General features: G+C 47.6%; 1 protein-coding gene across 1 annotated transcript in view; it reads right to left on the bottom strand.

Annotated features, from left to right (window-relative positions):
- Positions 1-26,077, bottom strand: part of xylt1 (xylosyltransferase I) — an 82,885-nt gene that overhangs the window by 17,409 nt on the left and 39,399 nt on the right. The window contains exons 2-8 of the mRNA XM_010872897.4: positions 24,096-24,696; positions 14,378-14,550; positions 14,002-14,204; positions 9,683-9,763; positions 7,203-7,419; positions 6,419-6,595; positions 3,041-3,306 (exon numbers count right to left, since the gene is read on the bottom strand). Of these exons, the coding sequence (XP_010871199.2) occupies positions 3,041-3,306; positions 6,419-6,595; positions 7,203-7,419; positions 9,683-9,763; positions 14,002-14,204; positions 14,378-14,550; positions 24,096-24,696 (1,718 nt within the window). The remainder of the gene's footprint in view (positions 1-3,040; positions 3,307-6,418; positions 6,596-7,202; positions 7,420-9,682; positions 9,764-14,001; positions 14,205-14,377; positions 14,551-24,095; positions 24,697-26,077) is intronic.

The following is a 26,077-nucleotide window of genomic DNA, read 5'->3' as shown; positions in this document are numbered from 1 at the left end:
AGAGATGGTATAGAGATAGAGGGGTAGAGGGGGAGGGTTGGTATAGAGGTAGAGGGGTAGAGATGGTATAGAGATAGAGGGGTAGAGGGGGAGGGTTGGTATAGAGATAGAGGGGTAGAGGGGGAGGGAGGGTACAGCGATAGAGGGGGAGGGATGGTATAGAGATAGAGGGGTAGAGGGGGAGGGATGGTATAGATATAGAGGGGTAGAGGGGGAGGGTTTGTATAGAGATAGAGGGGGAGGGATGGTATAGAGATAGAGGGGTAGAGGGGGAGGGATGGTATAGAGATAGAGGGGTAGAGGGGGAGGGATGGTATAGATATAGAGGGGTAGAGGGGGAGGGTTTGTATAGAGATAGAGGGGTAGAGGGGGAGGGATGGTATAGATATAGAGGGGTAGAGGGGGAGGGTTTGTATAGAGATAGAGGGGGAGGGATGGTATAGATATAGAGGGGTATAGGAGGAGGGTTTGTATAGAGATAGAGGGGGAGGGCTGGTATAGAGATAGAGGGGTAGAGGGGGAGGGATGTTATAGATATAGAGGGGTAGAGGGGGAGGGTTTGTATAGAGATAGAGGGGGAGGGATGGTATAGATATAGAGAGGTAGAGGGGGAGGGTTTGTATAGAGATAGAGGGGGAGGGCTGGTATAGAGATAGAGGGGGAGAGGGGGAGGGATGGTATAGATATAGAGGGGGAGGGCTGGTATAGAGATAGAGGGGTAGAGGGGGAGGGTTGGTACAGAGATAGAGGGGGAGGGCTGGTATAGAGATAGAGGGGTAGAGGGGGAGGGATGGTATAGAGATAGAGGGGTAGAGGGGGAGGGTTGGTACAGAGATAGAGGCTGGGTACTCACACAGAGCTTCCATTCAGCCCTGTCCTCCAGCCCCTCCCCAGCGGTGTCACATCGGGCTGCCAAAAGACAGAAATCCCCATCCCCTCTCCGTCTCTACGACACCTCCCCACCCCCCCGGCCCCGTGGCTTCCTTACCCTGCTTGTTTACACACACACACACACACTTACACACACTTACACACACACACACTTACACACACGCGCGTGGACACACACTTGTTTACTTAGCTATTTCAATGGGTACACCAAAGTTGACTTTTACTAAAACTAACCCTAAACATTACCTTAACCTCAACCTAACCAAAATCTAACCCTAACCTAAAATACCTAAACTTAACCTAGCCCTAATGCCTAACCCTAAGTGGAAATGCCATACCCTAATTCTAACACTATCCCAATTGTAAATTTAGCCATAAACAAAATAAAAAAAAAACACACACACACACACACACACGCGCACAGAAAAAGCTCCACAAACATAACTTCTCTTGACCCAAACATTGCCTGCTCTGTGTTTTCATGTATGTGTGTGCGCATGTGTGTGCGTGATGGTTGGGTGCGGACATGTAAAAGACATTGTTTACTCAGAGCAAAACACATTTTCTCACACGCTGATTATTCTACAATTACAGAGATTTACAGACTGACACATACTTCACACTCTGACATGCCCTCCGGCCATCGCACACAAACACACAAACACACACACACACAAACACACACAACCTTGTTTTCCCTCATTTCCACTTTACAGGCAGAGACGTGAGTGGAAACAGCTGGAGCTAACCAATAGATGGTGCACGTGTGTGCGTGTGCATGCGTGTGTTCAGATGGAGTGGTTTGGAGGTTTGACAGATGGAGCACGTTTTCTCTCGTCTCGACTCCTTACCCAGAGAGCCCGGCAGCCACCCAGAATGCAGCAGTCCAGGCCCCCCTGTCATGTATCCATTCCGCCTGCTTACGTGGAACCATAAACTCTACCAATGCTGAGTCATATGTTTGAGGCTTCCATTCAGCAGCCTGGAACGGCATTAGTACCAGCTCTGTTCACCGGGAATGCACACCCGTCTGGAGACTCAGTTAACACATGTCTGCGGACACTCCTGATCCCCCATCAGGTCCAATTAACCCCCACCCCCCACGCACAACATTCACTAACATGAAAGACGCGGCGGCCTCGAGAGTCCACTAACAAAGGTTTTCATTTTCAGCTTGCACGGTTGATGTTATGACCAACACTGGTCGGTTCACCTGGGGATTTATCCTAGGACAAAACGCTACATAATGGCCCACTAACAGAGGCTTATTCCTTCGGTAGCAGGTTTAGCAAAAGTCTGTCCACTTTCCTTTAATTCAAGAAATACTGGCAGGTTGATTCCCTGAACCAGGCGGGAATAGGCAGTAAATATGGAAATCCTCCAACTGGGAAAAACCTGCACATTTTGGGGAAAGTGACTGGGTTTTTGCAATGCTAGCCAGCCACGACAGCGTGATGGAACGGAGAAACAAATGTACGGTAACGCCGACCGCCGCAGCTGGAGACAACCCTCCCCCGAATCCCTCCAGACCCTGGCTAACACACGGCCACATTAATGAACCAGATCCGGCGACTGAAGCCTGGCGTTGAGCCTTTGTCGGCCTGCGACAACACGGACCACTTCACAGGCGTTATTAATCGCATTGACGGAGAAAAGACGCGCCGGCCTCCTCCTGTTCGCATAGACACGGATCCCGCGTGTGCTGTAACCCCTGTCACTTCGTCAGTATCGACTCCACCGAGACGCCACAGACACATTCCCTCTTACACACAGCTGCTTTGGCAGCGCTAGGTTCAACATTAGCGGCTAATAACAACACGAACCCATGAATATTCCAGTGAGCTAATAACGATATAAGGCTGGAGGTAAATACACCGTGACCTATAACCCTTCTTCTGGGCGTACTGGACTGATCCGGGCTGATCGTCTCACTGAGCCTGAAGCGCCCTGGTTCCCATCTGTCTCATTTAGATGTGGCGCATTGTTGCTGAATGGGTAATGTGGACACCTGACGCCTGGTATTATACTGGGGTCACCGGGGTGTACAGACGGGTTCTGGCCGAGCGGTTCGCCGTCAACCGAACGACAGAGCGTGTCGGCGCAGAGCTGGGGCGAACGGCCAGCGTCCGACCGGAACCGGCCTCCTAACCTGCAGCTGTTGTCCTTAGGATCCCCTTGCAGTGACGCGGCGGCCCGGGCCAGGCCCATGCGGGCGAAGGCGTGGTAGTGTGTGAGCTGCGTGTCGCTCAGGGTCGCGACCCCGTCCGCCTCGTCGAAGGCATTCTCCCAGTAGGCCTGGAGGCCCGGGGTCCCCCGGGGAAGAGGTCCGAACAGGTAACCGTCCAGCTGGTTCACGATCTCCTGGTTGACGCTGGCTTCAAACTTCCGGGCGAAGAACGTAGGCCGCGCCGTTTGCTGTGAGTGGTGTGGGGGGGTTAGAAAAGAGAGAAGATTAAGAAACTGTAGCTTGCTGGGAAAGATAACAAAATGAAGGTAGACCAAGTGGAAGTGTGGGGGAGGATTCGGAGAGACGGAAATTGTGTGTATACGTGTGTGCGCCTGTGTGTGTGTGTGTGTGAGATGAGCAGCTTTGATTTAATATTGGCTCACACATACAGAACAAGACGAGCGGAAACACTGCCTGGCCACATATCACCCTGCTGAATCCATTTCTCTCTCCGCTCCTGTTCTCTCTCTTCTCGCCACACACACACACACACACACACACACACACACACACACACACATACACACGCATGCACAGTCGTGCTGACAGAACGAATGGCTTGCATTTATTTAAGTCAGGGCCGTCTTTCCCCCGTCAGCTACAGTAAGCAGTAACCGCAGAAGAAAAAGAACACTTCCTGTTTCCTTTGTACTTCCTAAATCTTCAGGGAAACCACAAAAGAAGAATCCTAAATGGCTTCGTACCCTTCCATGTCTCTCCCCTTCCATCTCTCTTCCCCACCACCCTCCCCCCTTGCCCACCTACTCCCCTGTATTCATGCCATTTGAGCCAGAGTAATACCAGGTCTTCTGGAGTCAGTGTGGAGTCTCCGTCTCTGTGCATCACTGGGGCCCAGTTGTCAAGACGAGCAGTGTTTTTGTGATTGCCATTATACATTCAGCGCATCAGTGTTCCTCTCTAAAGAGACCAGGAGTGTGTGTGTGTGTGTGTATTATTGAGAAAGAAAATGTAAGTGTGGGCGTATGTGTGTGTGCTTGTGATAAAAAACAAGGAGTGTGTGTGTGTGTGCCCCAGGAAAATATGGAGTTTTGTGTGTTGCCTAAGGAAAACAAGGAGCTGGAGAAAATAACGTCGCAGGAGCACTTTTAAAAGTATGTCACATGGCACCGCGACTATTGACGCTAGCTTTTTCCGGTGGCGGGAGAGAAAATCTGGAAAGTGCTTAGGGTTGTCGCAAACATACTTCAGCCGCTTGCGTCACGTCCCCGCGTTAAGAGGCATTCCGCCACCGCTTCGCTTATGGCCGGTAATGGCAGTGGGCGGCGCACGCCGCAGTGGAAGGCGAAGGAACACGGTGAAGGCTTGGGAGTGCTAACGCAGAACATGGCTAATGGGCGCGTATCTATATTTGTTTTCCAGTCGATGGTGCTTGTGCACCACAGAGTGGTGGAGGACATAGTGTCCTCTCTCTCTCTCTCTCTCTCTCTCTCTCTGCGACTCCCGCGAGCCTCCAGAGCTCTTCCTCTACCTCTCTCTATCCCTCCAACTCTCACACGCACCATCTCTCGCCGTCCCCGGCTTCACAGCGACGGCTGCGGTTGACAGTGTCTCATAAAAACGGAGCCCTCTCTCTCCCCCTCCCTCGCCCCATCCCTTCCTTCTTTCTGCGGTCGTCGTTAGCTCCCGAGAGCTCTCTGTAGGGCTCCCAGCTTGGCAGAGAGACAGCCCGTCCTTTGAGTTTCACACACGTCGGACAAGGAGGGGGAAAACTATTTTGTGTTTACCCTCATCTCCTCCGGCGCTGCATCACCTTGCTGCAAATTCCTAGCGCGGGGGATAACGATGGCACGTAAGGCCCAGACCTGGCAACCCGTGGCTAATCTGGCAACTAGTTGCATTCTTGCACCAGGGCAGCAACTGTTGGACTTGGCGGTGGTTCTTACACCCCCCCCCCTCCCCCCAAGATCTAGCCATGAAAGCTTTTCTCTGTCCACTGTAATAGGTGAGACCATTTCTCTCCCCACTTCTCTATTCCTCTATTCTTTTCCCGGCTTGGTTTGTCCTCTCAACGCATCTTGACAACAGACACAAGCTAGGAGCTAAAGCTACCAGGAAAACGACCAGCAAGTCACTGGAATATTCAGTCCATTTTGGTAAAGAAACAGAAATTATAAGGCGATATATCTTTACTTAAGTAAAGTCATTTAAACTTCAATTATAATAAAAACATGTATTCACGTAACAGTATTTCTTTTCCAAATATTCGTGCATTTTTTTCAATTCGTTTTTAGCAGATCAGTCAACATAATTAATGAAAAAAGCATGTTATTTTTTAACTCTGCAGCTTGTCCAACCATTTACTGTTTTTTACAACAGCCAACGACAACAAATAAGTATTGACATAGTAAAATTAAGAAACATAAATATGTAAAGAACGTGTCACTGAAAGCCACATAATTAAACACCAACCATGTTTACATAGTTGCTGAATTATATTTAGGCCAATGTTAATCAGTTACATAATAATAAAAAAAGCAAAACATAATTCATCCTTTAATAATGTGACAAAGTCACACAGAGTGTCAGAGGTAATTAAAGACACATGATAATCTGAAGTACCCAAAAGGGCCGCCAGATGTCTTGTCCCAGATAACACAAAAACCTTGACACACCATCATTCTGGTAGTTGACTCAGAACCTTAAACCATCACCAATAACATAGCCTCTGTATTAAGATCGGCTCTCTGTAGTACCACAGGCCACTAGTCACACAAAATATACAAGTACATATCCAGTACTAGATTCAGTTCTCTTGATTCATTTTGACTTCCTCTAGTGTAAATATGGCTTCTGTGAATCTATACTGCATGCTAATGATCATGGTCAAACAGAACAGGACATGAATCAAGATGTTTGATTACTGTGAACTGACCATAACAAGGTAGGCCCGCCCTGTGATGCATGTGACCACCCCCTTCTTACACACACACACACACACAACACGCACACACACACACACACGCGCGCGCAGACATATACTGTAATGATGGCCAGGGAGAACCAGTCAGACAGAGTCAGCGTTGGGATTAGACTTGGCAGCCGACCGGGCTAGACAGCAAGCTGGCATAGAGAGTCTGAGGTCAGCAATATTACTTTGGATGTACTTTCAGTGTGTGTGTGTGTGTGCGTGCACGTGTACGTGTGTGTGAAAACATGCAAGAGAGAAAGAGAGAGAGAGAGAGGGGGGGGGGGTGAAAGAACCGTGCATTAGGGCAGTTTGTGTGGGTACTTTGTGTGCACACGGACGTGTGGGCGTGTCCCCGCGGGGCTCCGTCTCACCTGGAAGCGGTGGAAGTCTTGGGGTTTGAAGTCATTGGGGGAGCAGCCGCACCAGTCCACGATATGTTTGTACTGGCACTTACAGCCCAGCTTCCTGTTCCAGTTGGTGATGCGAAGGTTGTTGTCCACCATGCTCTCACAGTGGACACTGTTCTCCAGCACCGTGTGGAAGAAGGACTGGCCGCCGGAGAGGGAAAGAGAAGGGCAGCAAAGAGGCAGTGGGAGAAAGAGGTCGATTAGAGGGGTTCATCCGAGGAGCTTTGATGCCTGTTTTGGAGGAGGAAGTTCGGATTCCGTTGGGTGAAAAGCAGGGTCCTGGCCTGTCATTATATGCATAAGAGAGGCAGGTGCCCCCCTGTGTCACGCACATCAGCTCTGCATTTCATTTGTGATTGGTCTACATTTCATTTGTGATTGGTCGATTGATCATTTGTCGTCTGTCGTGCATTATTTTGCATGTTAAATATTTTCCTTTCTTTGTTGATACCAATAGCCTATATTGCTTTCTAACTGCTTCCTTAAGGGAGAGTGAAAGGGAAATAGAGATAAAACGAGAGAGAGGAGGTGTCAATATCTTTAACATCTGAGTATTTCAGATGAAAGAGAGGAGAATAAAGGACGATGTTCTAACCTGTAACACTTTTAGATTTATACATTTAGACTATTTCATATAACATATAAAATATATGCCTATTAGTGTCTAGTATTCCCTTACGTTAGACCCAGTTAGCATAAATGCTCATAGTGTGTGCGTGTTAGCGGACTGCTGTGTTTGTGTCTTTACCTCAGCTGGTAGCAGTGTGTATGTATAAAACTGCTTCATGTTGACCACAAGGTCGTCTCGTGAGTTGATGACATACTCCACGAATGCACGGTTGAGCAGGAACCAGTCGGAACCGCCGTCCACAGAAATGCCTTCTGGGATCTTCCGGTCACCCAGTCTCCACATGTGGGTGTCGCACTCAAAGAAGAGCCGGTCCAGACCTTGTTTACGGATAAACCTAGTTCGCCACAAACACAGCGCCTTGTTAAAGGTAAACCTAGTTCGCCACAAACACAGCACCTTGTTAAAGGTAAACCTAGTTTACCACACAGCGCCTTGTTAAAGGTAAACCTAGTTCACCACACAGCGCCTTGTTAAAGGTAAACCTAGTTCACCACACAGCGCCTTGTTAAAGGTAAACCTAGTTCGCCACACAGCGCCTTGTTAAAGGTAAACCTAGTTCACCACACAGCGCCTTGTTAAAGGTAAACCTAGTTCACCACACAGCGCCTTGTTAAAGGTAAACCTAGTTCACCACACAGCGCCTTGTTAAAGGTAAACCTAGTTCACCACACAGCGCCTTGTTAAAGGTAAACCTAGTTCGCCACACAGCGCCTTGTTAAAGGTAAACCTAGTTCGCCACACAGCGCCTTGTTAAAGGTAAACCTAGTTCACCACACAGCGCCTTGTTAAAGGTAAACCTAGTTCACCACACAGCGCCTTGTTAAAGGTAAACCTAGTTCGCCACACAGCGCCTTGTTAAAGGTAAACCTAGTTCACCACACAGCGCCTTGTTAAAGGTAAACCTAGTTCACCACACAACGCCTTGTTAAAGGTAAACCTAGTTCACCACACAGCGCCTTGTTAAAGGTAAACCTAGTTCACCACACAGCGCCTTGTTAAAGGTAAACCTAGTTCACCACACAGCGCCTTGTTAAAGGTAAACCTAGTTCGCCACACAGAGCCTCATTATAGATGTGTTATTTTGACCACAACCCCAAATAAACTGTCTAAAAAAAGGGTATCAGAAATCCTGTACTATGTCATGTACGTGCAGATTTGTGTCCTGTCAAAGCCACTTGCTTTCAAACTTGGATTTTCATGGTTAACAGTGATATGATTGTGAATTTATTTATGCACATATAAACAACATATTACACATCCAGCCTGAAATGGAAAAATCTCAATTCTGTTAATCTCAAAAGTCACAGATTTCCCCTTTAAATAATATACATATATATTTATGATCTTTAATTTCCTGAAGACTCCTTTTGCCCTTGAAATTTGCCCAATCATTCTGATTGTGTTGGCGTTAGGAAACCTTATCGGTGAGTGGGTTCACAGTCGGGGATCCGCCTTTGCGGACACCACTACGAAGCAATTAGGCTTAAGTTCCTTGCTCAAGACCAGATCCACTGAACAGCATCTTGGCTTGGGGAATCGAACGAGCAACCTTTTCCATAAGAGGTTCAGTTATAGAAAGTCTCTCCTGTCCTCTGGACCCCTCCAACACCAGCATGGGTGTGAAAGCATCAATCGTTAGTGTGTCAAGTGTTAGGGTGTCAAGTGTTAGGGTGTCAAGCGTTAGGGTGTCAAGCATTGGAGTGTCAAGTGTTAGGGTGTCAAGCGTTGGAAAGTCAAGCGTTAGGGTGTCAAGCGTTGGAGTGTCAAGTGTTAGGGTGTCAAGCGTTAGGGTGTCAAGCGTTGGAGTGTCAAGTGTTAGGGTGTCAAGTGTTAGAGTGTCAAGCGTTAGATTGTCAAGCGTTAGAGTGTCAAGCGTTAGAGTGTCAAGCGTTAGGGTGTCAAGCATTGGAGTTTCAAGTGTTAGGGTGTCAAGCGTTGGAAAGTCAAGTGTTAGGGTGTCAAGTATTAGAGTGTCAAGCGTTAGGGTGTCAAGTGTTAGGGTGTCAAGCATTAGAGTGTCAAGCGTTAGGGTGTCAAGTGTTAGGGTGTCAAGCATTAGAGTGTCAAGCGTAAGGGTGTCAAGCATAAGGGTGTCAAGTTCAGGTCAGTAACTCAACTCTCCTTAAAGGTGTTAAAGCTGGTGTTTGGGAACAACCCTTCACGTACACGATCCAACTCATTCGCTCTGTGTTCTAATAACATATCGGCAATTCATTGAACAACAGGCCACAGAGCAGGACCACGGAAGAGGTTGGCATCACCAAAGCCAGAGCAACACAGGAAGGTTAATTAACAAAGCCACAGATGGGGTATAATTGGATTATGAGTCAGTCACTGGGCTGGGGCAGGAACGTGTGCGTGCGTGTGTTTGTGTGTGATAGCGTGTGTGTGTTTGTGTGTGTGTGTGACAGCGTGTGTGTGTGTTTGTGTGTGTGACAGTGTGTGTGTGTGTATGGTAGCGTGTATGGTGTGTATGGTAGGGTCTATGTATTTGTTGGCGGGGAGTGTGTGTCAGACTGAGGGTGTTTTGTGTCTCTGTTTCAGTTAGTGTGACTGCGTGTGTGTGTGGATCAGTTTGCGTGTGTGTTGGATCTCACCTGGCGTTGTCTCTGCCGTGGGACTTGATGAAGTTCATGTCTCTGTACTTAGACAGGAAGGCCACCAGCTGGTTATTAGTCCTGTAAATGACAACCAGGGAGAGATCATTACAGCCGACTGATCAAAGCAAAACAGAAACAGTACTTCAACCAATAAGGAAAGCAACAGCCATAAAGATCATGAACACGAACCAATCAAAGGCAGACGGGGAGAGACAGATAGATAGATAGATCGATAGAGAGATAGATAGATTGATAGATGGGAAACCACAGGCTTTGTGATCTGAGAGCACTGGTCATAATTTTTCATCACTTCCCAAAGGTTGTCAAGACTACAAACGGACAACTCTCTCCAAAACAAAAGTCTAAAACATATTTCTGACACACACACACACAGTATCATTAGGTCCCCATATTTTCCGGTTCATTATGTCAGCCGATCATAAGTATACGCTAAAATCGTGAACATAACACTGTCAACCACTGGCTCTCTGCAGTGCCGACCAAAGGCCTTCTCAACTGTACACATATCTGCCGGGCGCGGGGGAGTGTGTGTGTGTGTGTGTGCATGTGTGTGTGGAGTTGTCCGGGCCCTGTATGACAGCTCAGTTTGCCTTTCTGAAAGAGCGTAAACTCTCGGAACAAAGCTGGGCCAGTAGGGGCTGACAGAGTGCATATTAATGTCATTCACTCATGAAAGAGCAATTTCCCAGCCGTGAGCCTTTACTTAGGAGATATAGTGGAGCACACAACCACACACACGCGCACGCACACACACACACTTGCATGCATGGTGGGGGTGGGGGGTGGGGAGTCACAGAATGTTTTGCCTTGCCACCTGATTGGTCACCCCGTCCAGGACAGTGGATCTGATTGGTTGGCTCGGTCTGTCTCTCTTTCCCTCCGGTTTCCAATCTGTCCATCGGCCAGGCCACTGCCCGGCCCAGCTGGTGCCATCATCACCGCTGAAGCCCATTCCAAAGCTCTGCCCTCACCGCCGTGGCGCCGGTGCCATAAAAACACCCGGCCGTTCCGCCGTCTCACGCCCTGATAACCCGCTGACCGCCAAACACACTGCGTGTCAGAACTGCGTTGCCCTCCCCAGACACAGCAAGTCCCAGTCCATCATCGTATCCCTAGCAACTGCGTCACATAATTGGTTGTGCTACAAAACACAGCAAAAGAGTGCGAGAGAGACTCCTCACTACTGTTCGGTGTCTGGGTCAACTTTCAGGCATCCTCCAAGCAGCTGTCTGGTCTTTTGTGAAGGGGTTAAAAAGAGGCAGGACCCAGCTGCCTGTCTGTCCTGAAGGACGATGAAAGCCTGGAAAGAGATCACTGCTCCGGGACAGAGATCACTGCCCCCCCCACATAGGCATAGACACCCCCACTAGAGGCGAGGGCATGGAGGGGGAGCGGGGATGCAGCCCGGGCCTTTTAAAGTCATCCATGCAGACGGGAGGACATAATCAGAGAATCCGAGGGGAAACACGCCTGTGGAGAGAGCCTTCAGTCTGGGCCGTTCTGACCAAACCGTGCTTCAAATGCCCATCACAAGCTCAAGTGTGTTTATCGGCCTCCATTCCCGTCCTCCATCGCCGGAGAGCCTCGAGTTGGTCGCATCATCGGCTGGCATTTCAGTAACATAGTGGGGGGGGGGGGGGTCTCGGACGTCTAGCCTTCAGCCTTTACATGATCACTGATGACAACATAACCAGTGCAGCCGTCCAGGGCTAATCCCGCATTAGTCACAGTGTCCAGGCCTTTGTGACCGTGGCCTACCACACCCCTGCAATCTGCTACACCCCTGCATTCTACTACACCCCTGCATTCTACTACACCCCTGCATTCTACTACACCCCTGCAATCTACTACACCCCTGCATTCTACTACACCCCTGCAATCTGCTACACCCCTGCATTCTACTACACCCCTGCAATCTGGTAAACCCTTGCATTCTACTACACCCCTGCAATCTGCTACACCCCTGCATTCTACTACACCCTTGCAATCTGCTACACCCCTGCATTCTACTACACCCCTGCAATCTGCTACACCCCTGCAATCTGGTACACCCTTGCGTTCTACTACACCCCTGCAATCTGCTACGCCCCTGCATTCTACTACACGCCTGCAATCTACTACACCCCCGCAATCTACTATACCCCTGCAATCTACTATACCCCTCCACTCTACTACACCCCTGCATTCTACTACACCCCTGCACTCTAATGCACCCCTGCAATCTACTATAGCCCTGGAATCTACTATACCCCTCCATTCTACTACACCCTGGCATTCTACTACACCACTCCATTCTACTACACCCCTGCATTCTACTACACCCCTCTAATCTACTACCCTCCTGCATTTTAGTACACCCTAGCATTTTACTACACCACTGCATTCTACTACACTTCCCATTTGCCCCCCCTCCCCCGCCCCACCCCCCATATGATGGGCCTTTTGAGGGTGAGAGAGTTTAGATCACAGATTGGCCACGTCCTGTAGTACACAGCTAGCTGTAGCGCCGGGTAGTTGGTTCCATGATAAACTAGTCAAACTAAACAGGTCAATTCGTTCAGCTGCTTCTGGTTGTTCGGCCCTCTGCAAACATACTCAACATGCTTCCTCGTTAATTTATCGTACTACTGATAATGGCCCAGTAGATGACTGGAGGAGATGAATGGAGACGATGGGGCACAAACTGGGGGAGGGAGAAGTTACAGGAGGGGATTGGGGAGAGAGGCGAAGAAGGTCATTGGAGGAGTTGATGTGTTGTATTGTCCTGTACGCGAGGAATCTGAAGAGGTCCCAAAAAAGGACTCCCTGAGCAGAGACACTCCTCTGTTCTGAACAGAGACATTATTGCATGCTATGTATATATTGTATATTCCTGTAATCAGAGACATTACTGCATGTCAAGCAGAGATATTATCGCACGGTAAGCACACACGCAACTTCCCCTCTCCCCCTTCTCCCCCTCTCGCTCCTCCCCCTTCTCTCACTCCCTCACTTCTTCATCACCCGGTGTCCATCTCTCTCCGGCGGGGCCAATATAAACCTCCAGCGTCAGCCCTTTTCTCCACTACATCAGTGCCATGCTAATTCAGAGGAGAAGACGAGGAGACGGACAGGAAGAAACAGCTCATCAGCTCCTCCGCACATCACAGGAACATGCACTTAAAAGTGACAGACAGGTCGTCGTGCACATGCAAGCCCACGGACCGAAACACGTACAACCCAACTGGTGAGGAGCACACGGACATTCTGATGATTGAGCTTCAATATCGCCATTTTCTAAAACTAAACAGCGATGTCCCAGAGTACGTAGACGCAGCACGAATGAAAAGCGCGCTCTCTCGGCGACCGAATCCGACGCACGTGGCATACTATAAAACAATGTAGGCTACATCTATTAAGTTGTTTATATCCTCCATCTTGGCTCCAGGTGTTGGACTCACAGGGTCCAGTATCCTCTTTCACAATGGTGATTAGAGCGACTGGTGGCCATCTGTGGCAAACAGCTGATAACAGTCCATGAGAGACTAATGAGGGCTTTTCATTTAGTGTGGAGCCACATCAAAACCTACCAGCAGAGCCTGAGGCCCTGTGGACCACATGATTGCAGCTGTGTGTGTGTGTGTGTTTGTGTGTGTCTCAACAACATACAGTATGCAACAGTATATTACCGTGACTTAATCAATTTCTGCTGGACATAGTGACATTTAATTGCGCTTTACAGGCTCTTTAAGTGACGTAAAGTGGAGCAATAAAATCTTAATCGCGGGATTGCGCACACACACACACACACACACACACACACACACACACACACACTACCAACTGGTTGGAAAGTCAATAGATATTGACCAGGGGGCAAACAGCATGTAATCAGTTCACCATGTAACCTATCGAATTGAGTAAGCCAGAAGAGGATATGCAATTGGTTGAGAACAAATGCTTAACTACCTTCAGAAGAACCGGAGGTCTGCTGTAATTGATCTGTTCAGATGTTTAGCTGGAGTCTTTGTTGTGAGTCTGTGACTGTACAGTAACAATGAGGAGGCCCTGAAGGCCTGCAGTGTTAAACCGCTGTGTCCGTGTGTGTCTGCTGTCTGGTAGCTATCCACAAGGCTGATAGCATCAATCTGTTCACCATGGCTAATTAGAAAGACTGTATGGATCGTACAACAGAGTTACGCAGCCACACATCTATATTAAAATCCATAATATATCAATATGTTTCTACATCTGATTGGGCGGTCCGCCCCCTCCCCGTCACCTGATTGGCCAGTCTTGCCCCCTCCCTCTGTCACCTGATTGGATAGTCAGCCGCACTGAGGTTGATGAAGAAATCCCAGGTCCAGTCCCTCATGGCGATCAGGTCGGCCATGCTGCGGAGGTACATGGTCAGCAGGCTGGCACCGCCCCAGATGGTGGCCATCCTCCAGGGGGTCACCCTGACGTTGGGGTACTGGGACGCCAGCTCCAGAACCTGCCTGTGGAGGTAGTTGGATCGCTATGGGGCAGAAAAAAAAAAGCAGCGTCAACTCCCAATCAAAACTGCGAAGCCACTGAATACGCCGTTTGCATGACACTACCAGTTTCGTCCTGGTACCGGACCTTTCGGCTCCGGGCCGGGCTCTGCTCAGTGCGGTACGAAAAGGCCCGGCGTTTCGGCGGCGGCCTTACCTGGTCGACGTGTATGTAGTAGTAGTGCAACGTGTGGTAGATGGCTTTGAAGAGGCGCCGGAACTGTCGCGAGGCTCTGCCGTGGACCACCAGCACGAAGGCGATCCGAACAGGGGGCGACGGAACGTCCTCCGGCGAGTCCTCGTCCCACGCCACGTTGACGTTGGCTTTACCTGGGCGACAACACAAAGCTTCTGGAGTCAACGGGGTACCTCATCCTGGACGAGTTTGTTGAATAGAGAGCGTATCACAAGGCCAGTTTAGTTCACCACATGACCGGGGCGTTATTTGAATCATGAGGAGCCCAGGCCACAAGGCAGGGAAAGGAATCCTATCACCGCTCCTTTGGGTTTTGGTTTGGGGTGGAGTTCACTTGACAGTGTGTCAACATTCCTCAATACAAAGACTGGGAAATACAGACAAAACCCCTGCAGCTCACGACAACACAATTAGACAACTCCAGGCATCTCAGGAGAACCACTAGAAAGCCAAACAAATCCATACAGAGTCGTTACATTCCTTCATTATGAACTAAATGCCTTAAAAGAATAGACTTCCTTCTAAAGCCTCTACCATGGCATAATGGCTTCTACATGAGCAGAGTGGGTTACTGCAATACTATATTATTACTACAGACTCGGAAACAGGACCCTACGGTATGACATTATTACTACATAGCAGATAACAGAATTCTACAATACCATGGTATTACAGCAGCATTGAGAACAGGCTGAGTGCTATAATGTAACTACAAGCAAGGGAAAAATATTACAATATTAAAAAGGCTAGTGAACAGGATACTACAGTACTACAATATTACTGCAGACTACAGAACAGGATACTGCAGTACTACGGTATTACTACAGACTAGAGAACATGATAATATAGTACTACAGTATAAATACAGACTAGAGAACAGGATAATAGTGTATTACCACAGGCTATGTTTGGGTTAGAACAGGATAATACTACAGGATAATAGTGTATTACCACAGGCTATGTTTGGGTTAGAACAGGATAATACTACAGGATAATAGTGTATTACCACAGGCTATGTTTGGGTTAGAACAGGATAATACTACAGGATAATAGTGTATTACCACAGGCTATGTTTGGGTTAGAACAGGATAATACTACAGGATAATAATGTATTACCACAGGCTATGTTTGGGTTTTCGTTCTATGTTATTGCAGAAGACTCTTCATTAACTCTTCATTCGTAGATAAACATGAAAGCATTGGGGAGTTAATGAATGTGATTTGAGGGACTCTAGCCAGAGAAGGGGAGGTGACTGATTCCAGAGGTCAGAGGGAGGACAAAGACATGACTTGTTCCCTGCCTGGATGAACAGAATGTAGTGGGGGAGAACCTGTGTGGAAGCAGTGCAGGACACCACTCCCCCAGCTCTTCCTTCCGTCAGTCTCCTGCTTGTCATTAACCAGACTGAAGGACTGGACCCTGACTGATCTATATCAAAAGGCTAACAACAGAGGCGGGGCTATGGTCATGCTACTGTGAGTCCAACTGGCCAGGCCTCCTGTCAATCCACTCCCCTCCGGCTGGCAGTCTTTTGTTTTTGTAACATGATCTGGTTACCATGACGTCAGGGTGGTTCTCGATTATTCATGTTTGGATGCAGAACTTCCCAATTTGAAAACGGACAACGGGGTGGGACTTTGGTAGGTCACTGACGACAAATGGTCACTGACGATAAATGACCCTCACTGACTAGATAGTGCAGAAGTATTGGGTATGACACTTCCATACATCATTTCTACAGGACTCATTTTTGGAATGGGAGCCATTGATCTCGGTAAGAAGCGACACTTCCGGAGCCAAATATCTTCATTGCCTGAAGTTTTAGTTTTCAAGCATGAAGTGACACGGCGAGACGGCGCATTGGTCAGCTGTGCAGTTACGACGTAAAAAACAACGAGTGTGGAGGCGGAGTTATCTCCCTTTTAACTTTGATGACACTGTGTCACAGGCATTCTCTTTCCTCATTCCCTGAAACCCTGTCAGAGTGATGTGGAGGGTGGCTCTGCAGTCAGGTGCGCACACGCAAAACAACACACACACACACACACACAAACATCAGATTAAACAGCAATTGGTAGGCTGCTCAGGGAGGTTCACTATCTAGCTTGGTGCTATCGGCTAATTGGCGGAGCGCTTCACCAAGCACTTTGAGGCGTGCGCTATGCTAGCTAGCTGAACTAATGAGCCACGGTGTGTGTGTCTGCGTGTGTGTACATCTTCAGAGGCTTGATAGCTCTGCTACATCCCTCTTTTTATTCTGTCCTGCTGCCATCAATCTTTCAAACCGCCTCTCCGTCATCTTTTATCACCCCCCCCCCTCCCTCCCCATCATCTCATGTGACTACAGCAGCTCAGTGGCATGTGTCTAGTCACGCGAAAGGTTGGACGAGAAAAGGGGCTGAAATACAAATGTCCGACACGAAAGTCTTTTTATTGGAGATCTGTTCGGCATAATCAACAAGTGTAAAGCGAGGTTGCCGTCTCGCACTTCTGTTCGCCCTCTGTAAGCTCTTATAGAACACGACATGATGAAAATAACACGTTTATGCTTATGAGTATGAGAATAAGCAAATAATTGAATAAGCCGCAACTTATGTTACCTACATATTTACAGGTGACCCCCCCCCCCCCACCCACACGCCCATCATACGGAAGCTTGGCTAACACTAACGTATTTCCTGTCGTGCCCTTTGGGGCTGGCGCTAACGGCTAACACGCTTACCCCAGCCAACGCATCAAGGACAGAATACAGATGAAATCAAATTGGACAATTTGCAGCTAACAAGCTTAGAGCCTCAATTTCAGATTGCTGCATCTGAGGCAGGGGGAGAAAAGGTAGAGAGCGAGTCAGCGGGATGGGGGGCGGGGGGGGGGGGGAGATAACAACGTTGTGGCAGACGACAGGACAGAGGGAGTAAAAAGGAAAAGTGATTTAATTTCAGCGTCCTGTTGTTACACGACACCAGGGAGAAGCCCTTTTCAATTTCCCTGTCTCCTTGTCAGTAGGAGTGGGATGATGATGCCGCTTCGCCGTCCGTGATAACACGGGCTTAGTCACAGATAGGCAAGCATTCTTTTTCATCTTGGGAATGTGCGTAACACCAAGTTGCACAGTGGTGGTAGACTCAACAGGTTTGTCTGCACCCTATTTCAAAAGCAGTGGACTTTTACGGTGAACCGACTTTCATTTCACACCCCCACAGGCAAACACACAACTATTACTTTTCTTCGTGTGGAACTATGTGAATATATGAACGTATGGCTGGTCTTGGCCCAACATTTTATAATAGACTGACCTCACCAAACCATATTACCACCACACTAACTGTCAGGGACCTCACCAGACCATATTACCACCACATTAAATGTCAGGGACCTCACCACACAATATTACCACCACACTAACTGTCAAGGGACCTCACCAGACCATATTACCACCACACTAACTGTCAGGGACCTCACCAGACCATATTACCACCACATTAAATGTCAGGGACCTCACCACACAATATTACCACCACACTAACTGTCAGGGACCTCACCACAACATATTACCACCACACTAAATGTAAGGGAACTCACCACACAATGTTACCACCACACTAAATGTCAGGGACCTCACCACACCATGTTACCACCACACTAAATGTCAGGGACCTCACCAGACCATATTACCACCACACTAAATGTCAGGGACCTCACCAGACCATATTACCACCACACTAAATGTCAGGGACCTCACCACACCATGTTACCACCACACTAAATCTCAGGGACCTCACCAGACCATAATACCACCACACTAAATGTCAGGGACCTCACCAGACCATATTACCACCACACTAAATGTCAGGGACCTCACCACACCATGTTACCACCACACTAAATCTCAGGGACCTCACCAGACCATATTACCACCACACTAAATGTCAGGGACCTCACCAGACCATATTACCACCACACTAAATGTCAGGGACCTCACCAGACCATATTACCACCACACTAAATGTCAGGGACCTCACCACACCATGTTACCACCACACTAAATGTCAGGGACCTCACCAGACCATATTACCACCACACTAAATGTCAGGGACCTCACCACACCATGTTACCACCACACTAAATGTCAGGGACCTCACCAGACCATATTACCACCACACTAACTGTCAGGGACCTCACCAGACCATATTACCACCACATTAAATGTCAGGGACCTCACCACACAATATTACCACCACACTAACTGTCAGGGACCTCACCACAACATATTACCACCACACTAAATGTAAGGGACCTCACCACACAATGTTACCACCACACTAAATGTCAGGGACCTCACCACACCATGTTACCACCACACTAAATGTCAGGGACCTCACCAGACCATATTACCACCACACTAAATGTCAGGGACCTCACCAGACCATATTACCACCACACTAAATGTCAGGGACCTCACCACACCATGTTACCACCACACTAAATCTCAGGGACCTCACCAGACCATAATACCACCACACTAAATGTCAGGGACCTCACCAGACCATATTACCACCACACTAAATGTCAGGGACCTCACCACACCATGTTACCACCACACTAAATCTCAGGGACCTCACCAGACCATATTACCACCACACTAAATGTCAGGGACCTCACCAGACCATATTACCACCACACTAAATGTCAGGGACCTCACCAGACCATATTACCACCACACTAAATGTCAGGGACCTCACCACACCATGTTACCACCACACTAAATGTCAGGGACCTCACCAGACCATATTACCACCACACTAAATGTCAGGGACCTCACCACACCATGTTACCACCACACTAAATGTCAGGGACCTCACCAGACCATATTACCACCACACTAAATGTCAGGGACCTCACCACACCATGCTACCACCACACTAAATGTCAGGGACCTCACCAGACCATGTTACCACCACACTAACTGTCAAGAGACCTCACCAGACCATATTACCACCACACTAAATGTCAGGGACCTCACCAGACCATATTACCACCACACTAAATGTCAGGGACCTCACCAGACCATATTACCACCACACTAAATGTCAGGGACCTCACCACACCATGTTACCACCACACTAAATGTCAGGGACCTCACCAGACCATATTACCACCACACTAAATGTCAGGGACCTCACCACACCATATTACCACCACACTAAATGTCAGGGACCTCACCACACCATATTACCACCACACTAACTGTCAAGAGACCTCACCAGACCATATTACCACCACACTAAATGTCAGGGACCTCACCAGACCATATTACCACCACACTAAATGTCAGGGACCTCACCAGACCATATTACCACCACACTAAATGTCAGGGACCTCACCAGACCATATTACCACCACACTAAATGTCAGGGACCTCACCACACCGTATTACCACCACACTAACTGTCAAGAGACCTCACCAGACCATATTACCACCACACTAAATGTCAGGGACCTCACCAGACCATATTACCACCACACTAAATGTCAGGGACCTCACCACACCGTATTACCACCACACTAACTGTCAAGAGACCTCACCAGACCATATTACCACCACACTAAATGTCAGGGACCTCACCACACCATATTACCACCACACTAAATGTCAGGGACCTCACCACACCATATTACCACCACACTAACTGTCAAGAGACCTCACCAGACCATATTACCACCACACTAAATGTCAGGGACCTCCCAATCCTCCATCTAGATCCTCTCAAACTTGGATGGGGAGCATGGGTTTCCTGCGATCTTCAGGTCTTCCCACGGATGCCCAATGGGGTACAAGTCAGGGCTTTAACTGGGTCACTCAAGGACATTCCAGCATGGTTTTGGCTCTGTACTTCGGGTTGTTTTTTATGCTGAAAGTTGAATCTTGGACTTAGCCTGAGATGCAGTGCGCCCTGGATCAGGCTTTCTTCATACTCTCCTCATACTACCCTCAGTCCTGACCAATCTCCCAGTCCCTGCCACTAAGAAGCATCCCCATAGCATGATGCTTCATCCTCTTCCAGGTTGGGTCAACCAATCACATGCCTTTCTTCCAACATCCAATAAAAACCATGTCTTGTACATAAAAACAGGCCTTCTCTTCATGAGCACTTTATACATTTCCAATAAGCTATTTTTGACATTCACACATAATATCTGGGTATCTGGCCAAATGCATTGGCACGGCATTGGCTTTTTCGTTTTGTCCTCCGCACAATACTTGTGTATGGTTTCTTGCACAGACAGTGGCAAGCCCACCGAATTTGTTTACCGCAGATGTTCAAATAGCCTGCTTGAAAAAAGATCTGTGTGTGCGGCAGTGTGTGTTTGTGTGTGTGTGTGTGTGTGTGTGTGTGGAGAAATATCGAGATAAACAGAGAATGTGTGCCAATGCGTTTCAGTGTGTCCATCAGTCTGTTTCTGCAAATGTGATTGTGTGTGTATGTATGTGTGTGTGTGTGTGTGTGTGTGTATGTATGTGTGTGTGTGATTGTGTGTGTATGTGTGTGTGTGTGTGTGTGTGTGTGTGAAAATCCTGCATATCTCTTGCTAGCTAGGCTGAACAGAATGAAAATCGGAAGGCAATTTGCTGTAAATACAAAAAGCATCTTCCATGCTCTTGCACAAATTTCTCATCAGCCGAAAAACACCTTTTCTGATGGACTTTGATAAAGATTATTAGATGTAAAACAACAAGAATCATTTAACAAACACGTGTGAATGTGTGTGTGTGTGGGTCTAAATTTGCCTGGTCAATTCAGCTTTTATTTCAGCTTCAGGGGATATTGTCTTTTCCCAGTTGTCAAAAGAAAAGGGGCGCAGTCAAAACGTCCCCCCTATTCCCTACGTAGTTCGCCACATTTGACCACAGCCATGCAGGCCACGGCTGTACGAAGTGCACTGTGAAGGGATTAGTGAGCCGTGTGGGACTCGACCACACACAGGAAATAATGACAACAAAACAACATGCTTCAAAGGAGCCTCTATCCAGCTGGCTCCCTGTGATTACACATTGACTAATTGACTAACAAGCCCAGTGTAGTAGGAAGGGCTTCCAGACAACGCCAAGGAGTATCTGCACCAATCTGCCTGTGTAACAAACCAGGCCTAATCTAACACACCTCACGAGAGCCAGCTCTCCTACCCGTCCCCGGCCGCTCGGCCCTTACGGCAACGCAACGTCATCAGACAGTTTGCTTTTCTCGGATGTTTAACAGTTTTGACTTATCCTCTGTTGGAAGGTAGTTGTTTTAACAGTATTGACTCACCCTCTATATGGAGGTAGTAGTATTAACAGTATTAACTCACCCTCTATATGAAGGTAGTAGTATTAACAGTATTAACTCATCCTCTATATGAAGGTAGTAGTATTAACAGTATTAACTCATCATCTATATGAAGGTAGTAGTATTAACAGTATTAACTCATCCTCTATATTAAGGTAGTAGTATTAACAGTATTAACTCATCCTCTATATGAAGGTAGTAGTATTAACAGTATTAACTCACCCTCTATATGTAGGTAGTAGTATTAACAGTATTAACTCATCCTCTATATGAAGGTAGTAGTATTAACAGTATTAACTCACCCTCTATATGAAGGTAGTTGTATTAACAGTATTAACTCACCCTCTATATGAAGGTAGTAGTATTAAAATTATTAACTCATCCTCTATATGAAGGTAGTAGTATTAACAGTATTAACTCATCCTCTATATGAAGGTAGTCGTATTAACAGTATTAACTCATCCTCTATATGAACGTAGTAGTATTAACAGTATTAACTCATCCTCTATATGAAGGTAGTAGTATTAACAGTATTAACTCACCCTCTATATGAAGGTAGTAGTATTAACAGTATTAACTCACCCTCTATATGAAGGTAGTTGTATTAACAGTATTAACTCACCCTCTATATGAAGGTAGTAGTATTAACATTATTAACTCACCCTCTATATGAAGGTAGTAGTATTAACATTATTAACTCACCCTCTATATTAAGGTAGTAGTATTAACAGTATTAACTCACCCTCTATATGAAGGTAGTAGTATTAACAGTATTAACTCACACTCTATATGTAGGTAGTAGTATTAACAGTATTAACTCATCCTCTATATGAAGGTAGTAGTATTAACAGTATTAACTCATCCTCTATATGAAGGTAGTAGTATTAACAGTATTAACTCGCCCTCTATGGCAGTGTTTCCCAGCCCTGCTCCTGAGTGACCCCCCTGCCCCTGTTTTAGATCTCACCCTGCTCTGTCACACCTGATTCAAATGATCAGCTCATTATCAAGTCCATCAGCTACATCAGGTATGTTATGGCACGGCAGGGCAGGGGCAGGGGGGTTCCCAAGAGCAGGGTTGAGAGTAACGGATTAAACACTCACCCTCTATATGAAGGTAGTAGTATTAACAGTCAGAGTTGGGGAGTAACGGATTACAATTAATCCGTTACATGAAACGGATTACAAAAAAAACAGTAACTCTAATTCGTTACATTACCAACTAAAATATTGTAATCGGATTACAGAGACCTTTGAAAAAAGATATGATTACTTTTGGATTAATTCAATTGAAAAAGAATAGTGGTGCGAAATAATTATGACACGTTGCATTGATTTTTTTATATAACGTTTTTAAAACATTGTTATTTTAACCAAAATAACAATCGCGCTCCTCAGTTGTTGGGTGTGACCATCATGCGCAAAGGGGGGCACGCATAACCAGATTAGTGACTGATGAAACGTAAGTTTTATTGGTAAAAACAGAGTGTATCGACGATAATATAAGCCTACCCATATAAAATGTGATTTAGTTATCCACTCGACGCATCTTTCTCAGGACAATGATTGGCGATAGGCCTACCAGTGTGATATATTTCTCAAGTTTCAAGGTCTAGTCGTCCAACGCACCGAACATTACAGCCAGGAAGAGTTTCGAAGATTAGACAACTGTTTGTTTGATAGTTGTAACATGGCGCTATTTATCACGACATTTGATGAGAAAATGTGTTGGGAAGCACTTTGCCAAAGAATGATGATTTGCATTTGACGCAGCCACATCAACTCCGTCCATATAGGTAGGCCATGTGATCCTGCTTTTGCATTGCATCTCAGAAAATCATTGGCTGCTGACCGCATTGAATTGAAGTTAAGAGTGCAGGGGTATAATTGCATTTTGAAAATCCATCGCTGGTGGCCCTAACAATCACGGGTTACGTTCATGCAAGTAAAATGTATTTGTGTGCGGGTGTTCACGATTGCAAACGTGCATTCGCGTGCCTCGGGCTTTTGCAACGTTTTAAAAAGGTTTGTGGTTGTGGAGAAAAACATCAGACTACTGCATATTTAGTGTACGCAATTGTATGCAAATTTCGTTTTTGGACAGCTATGTAAACTCTAACATTGATTGATCCCGTAAAATGTGTTCAATTAGTTATAGGCTATTCCTATTTGTTTTCTAATGCCTCTTAATTTTTAAGTAATCTAAAAGTAATTCAAACTAATCGGATTACTGAGTTTGAGTAATCCAAAAGTTATGTTACTGATTGCAAATGTGGACAGGTAAATTGTTACTGTAACAGATTACATTAAAAAAGTAACCTACCCAACCCAGTTAACAGGATTAACTCACCCTCAATTGGACAGTAGCGAGTGACCTTCTCAGGCATCAGTTGACTTTCCTTGTGTCGACAGTACACCTCGGCTATCTGCTGCCGGCACTCCTTGGTCTTGGCTCGGGACAGAGCCGAAATGGCTTCCTTGCCGCTGACTTCACACTTGGCTGGCCGGTCATACACGACCTCTGACGGGGCCGCAGTCGCCTGCTTCCTGGTCTGGTGGTGTTGGTGTCTGTGTTGAGTCTGGGGGCGGGACTGAACATGACTCTGCGGCTGTACGGCGCGGCTGTGGTGGTTCTTGTTGCTCGCCCCAGGCAACCCAGGCTTTGCCGCTTTTGGGCCATTGGGAACTGAGGCATTACGGGCCACGGCCCGTCCGTACTGGAGGACCTCATTGGAGCTCCGGCTCAGGACGGGAGCGTTGTCCTTCCAGGCGGTCTGCTGGGGGCGGATTTTGTCCCGGTGTTTGTTAGCGCCCCCCGGGGGCTGACGCTGGGGCTGCGATCGGGCACCGAAGTTGCTGTTGTCAATGTTCTCAAAGTCTTTGGGCACCGAGTTCTCGTTGTTGCTGTCCACGCGGACTTTCTCCTTGGGCCGGTGGGAGTAGTAAACGTCCTGCAAGGAGACAGAAGGAGGGAGAGAGGAGTTCGTGTTTTTATATTAAATCATTATTTCAACCTCGCTGACCCAGGCCAGACGGTTAGGAACACTCGTTTAATTTGACAACGAAGGCGAAGGGAAGGAAGCGGCAGCCGTTGGGGGTGAGGGTGGGGTGGGGGGAGTCCGTGGGGAGGAAAGGGGGGGGTGTGGGGGGAGAGTGAAGAGGGCACGCAAACGAGCAGAACCAGACGAGCGGGAGAGTGAGGCGCATATCAAATGTCAGATTACCAATCAACACGCCACACACACCAAGCAGCTTAACGGAACCAAGAGGCATGAAATGAAGTAGCAACAACTTATTGACTCCCTCCGCTCCCTGGCACAACACAACGAGGTGCCATCGGACTGGCTGACTGGCTCTGTCGCCGCGGCGACAACAGCGAGCAGGACTACTTTCTGGGGCCGCGCGCGTGTCATTATTAGATTAGCACCGATTTCAATTAACTTTTCCCCTGACGTGCCTGTCGCCCATAAACAGATTACCAAGGGGATAAAGCCACTGAAATGTAATTCTCTGTGTGTGCGTGTGCGTGTGTGTGTGTGTGTGTGTGTGTGTGTAAATGTGTGTGTGCACGCGCGTGGGTGTTTGTGAGTGGCACACACATATTCTCTGATTCCACATTCTACCGAGCCGGGTGACAATGTGATGGAATTATAGTGTATAATAATAATAGTGTTGAGTGTGACTGGGAGGCAGAGTGGGTGTGTGTGTGTGTGTGCGTGTGTCGCCGCTAGGTGTGTTTGTGTGTGCGCGTGTTCATGCGTGTGTGCACATTCACTCTTTTGTGTTCTGCTAGCCGAGATCTGAATGTACAATTTTCCCATCTTTCCACCAGAACGAGCCTTGAGGAAGGGATGAAGCGAGATAGACACTGAGGAGGAGGAGGAGGAGGAAGAGGAGAGCGCTGACAAGCTGGAGAGTTCTGCCGCACCTCGGAAGCACTCTCTTCACTGAAATGTTCCCCGACGCATCAATCGGAACAGGAGAGAAGGCAGCCTCTGCCTGGCTGCGAGGCGCCAAACCCGAACGCTCTGCCAGACAGACGGAGAGGAAGAGAGGAAGAGAGAGGGAACAAGAGAGGGAGAGTGAGAACGAGAGAGGAAGAGAGGGAACGAGAGAGAAAGAGAGGGAACGAGAGAGGAAGAGAGAGCCGCCGTGTGTCAGTGTTTGTGTGTGTGGGAGTTAGGAAGGGCAAAGAACAAAGGCCGAGGCAGGATGATATAGAGCTCCAGAACAAAACCAGGGCTGGATGCGTCTCTTTGAATAAAGCTACAGCAACAGAAAAGGGGGGGCTGGGGGGGATTGGGGGAGAGACACGTAGAACACGGGAGGAGA

This window comes from Esox lucius, chromosome 9 (assembly GCF_011004845.1).
Source record: "Esox lucius isolate fEsoLuc1 chromosome 9, fEsoLuc1.pri, whole genome shotgun sequence".
Taxonomy (NCBI): Eukaryota; Metazoa; Chordata; class Actinopteri; order Esociformes; family Esocidae; genus Esox; species Esox lucius.
The sequence above is the reverse complement of the archived record's forward strand: the minus strand, read 5'-3'. Positions and strand labels throughout refer to the sequence as shown.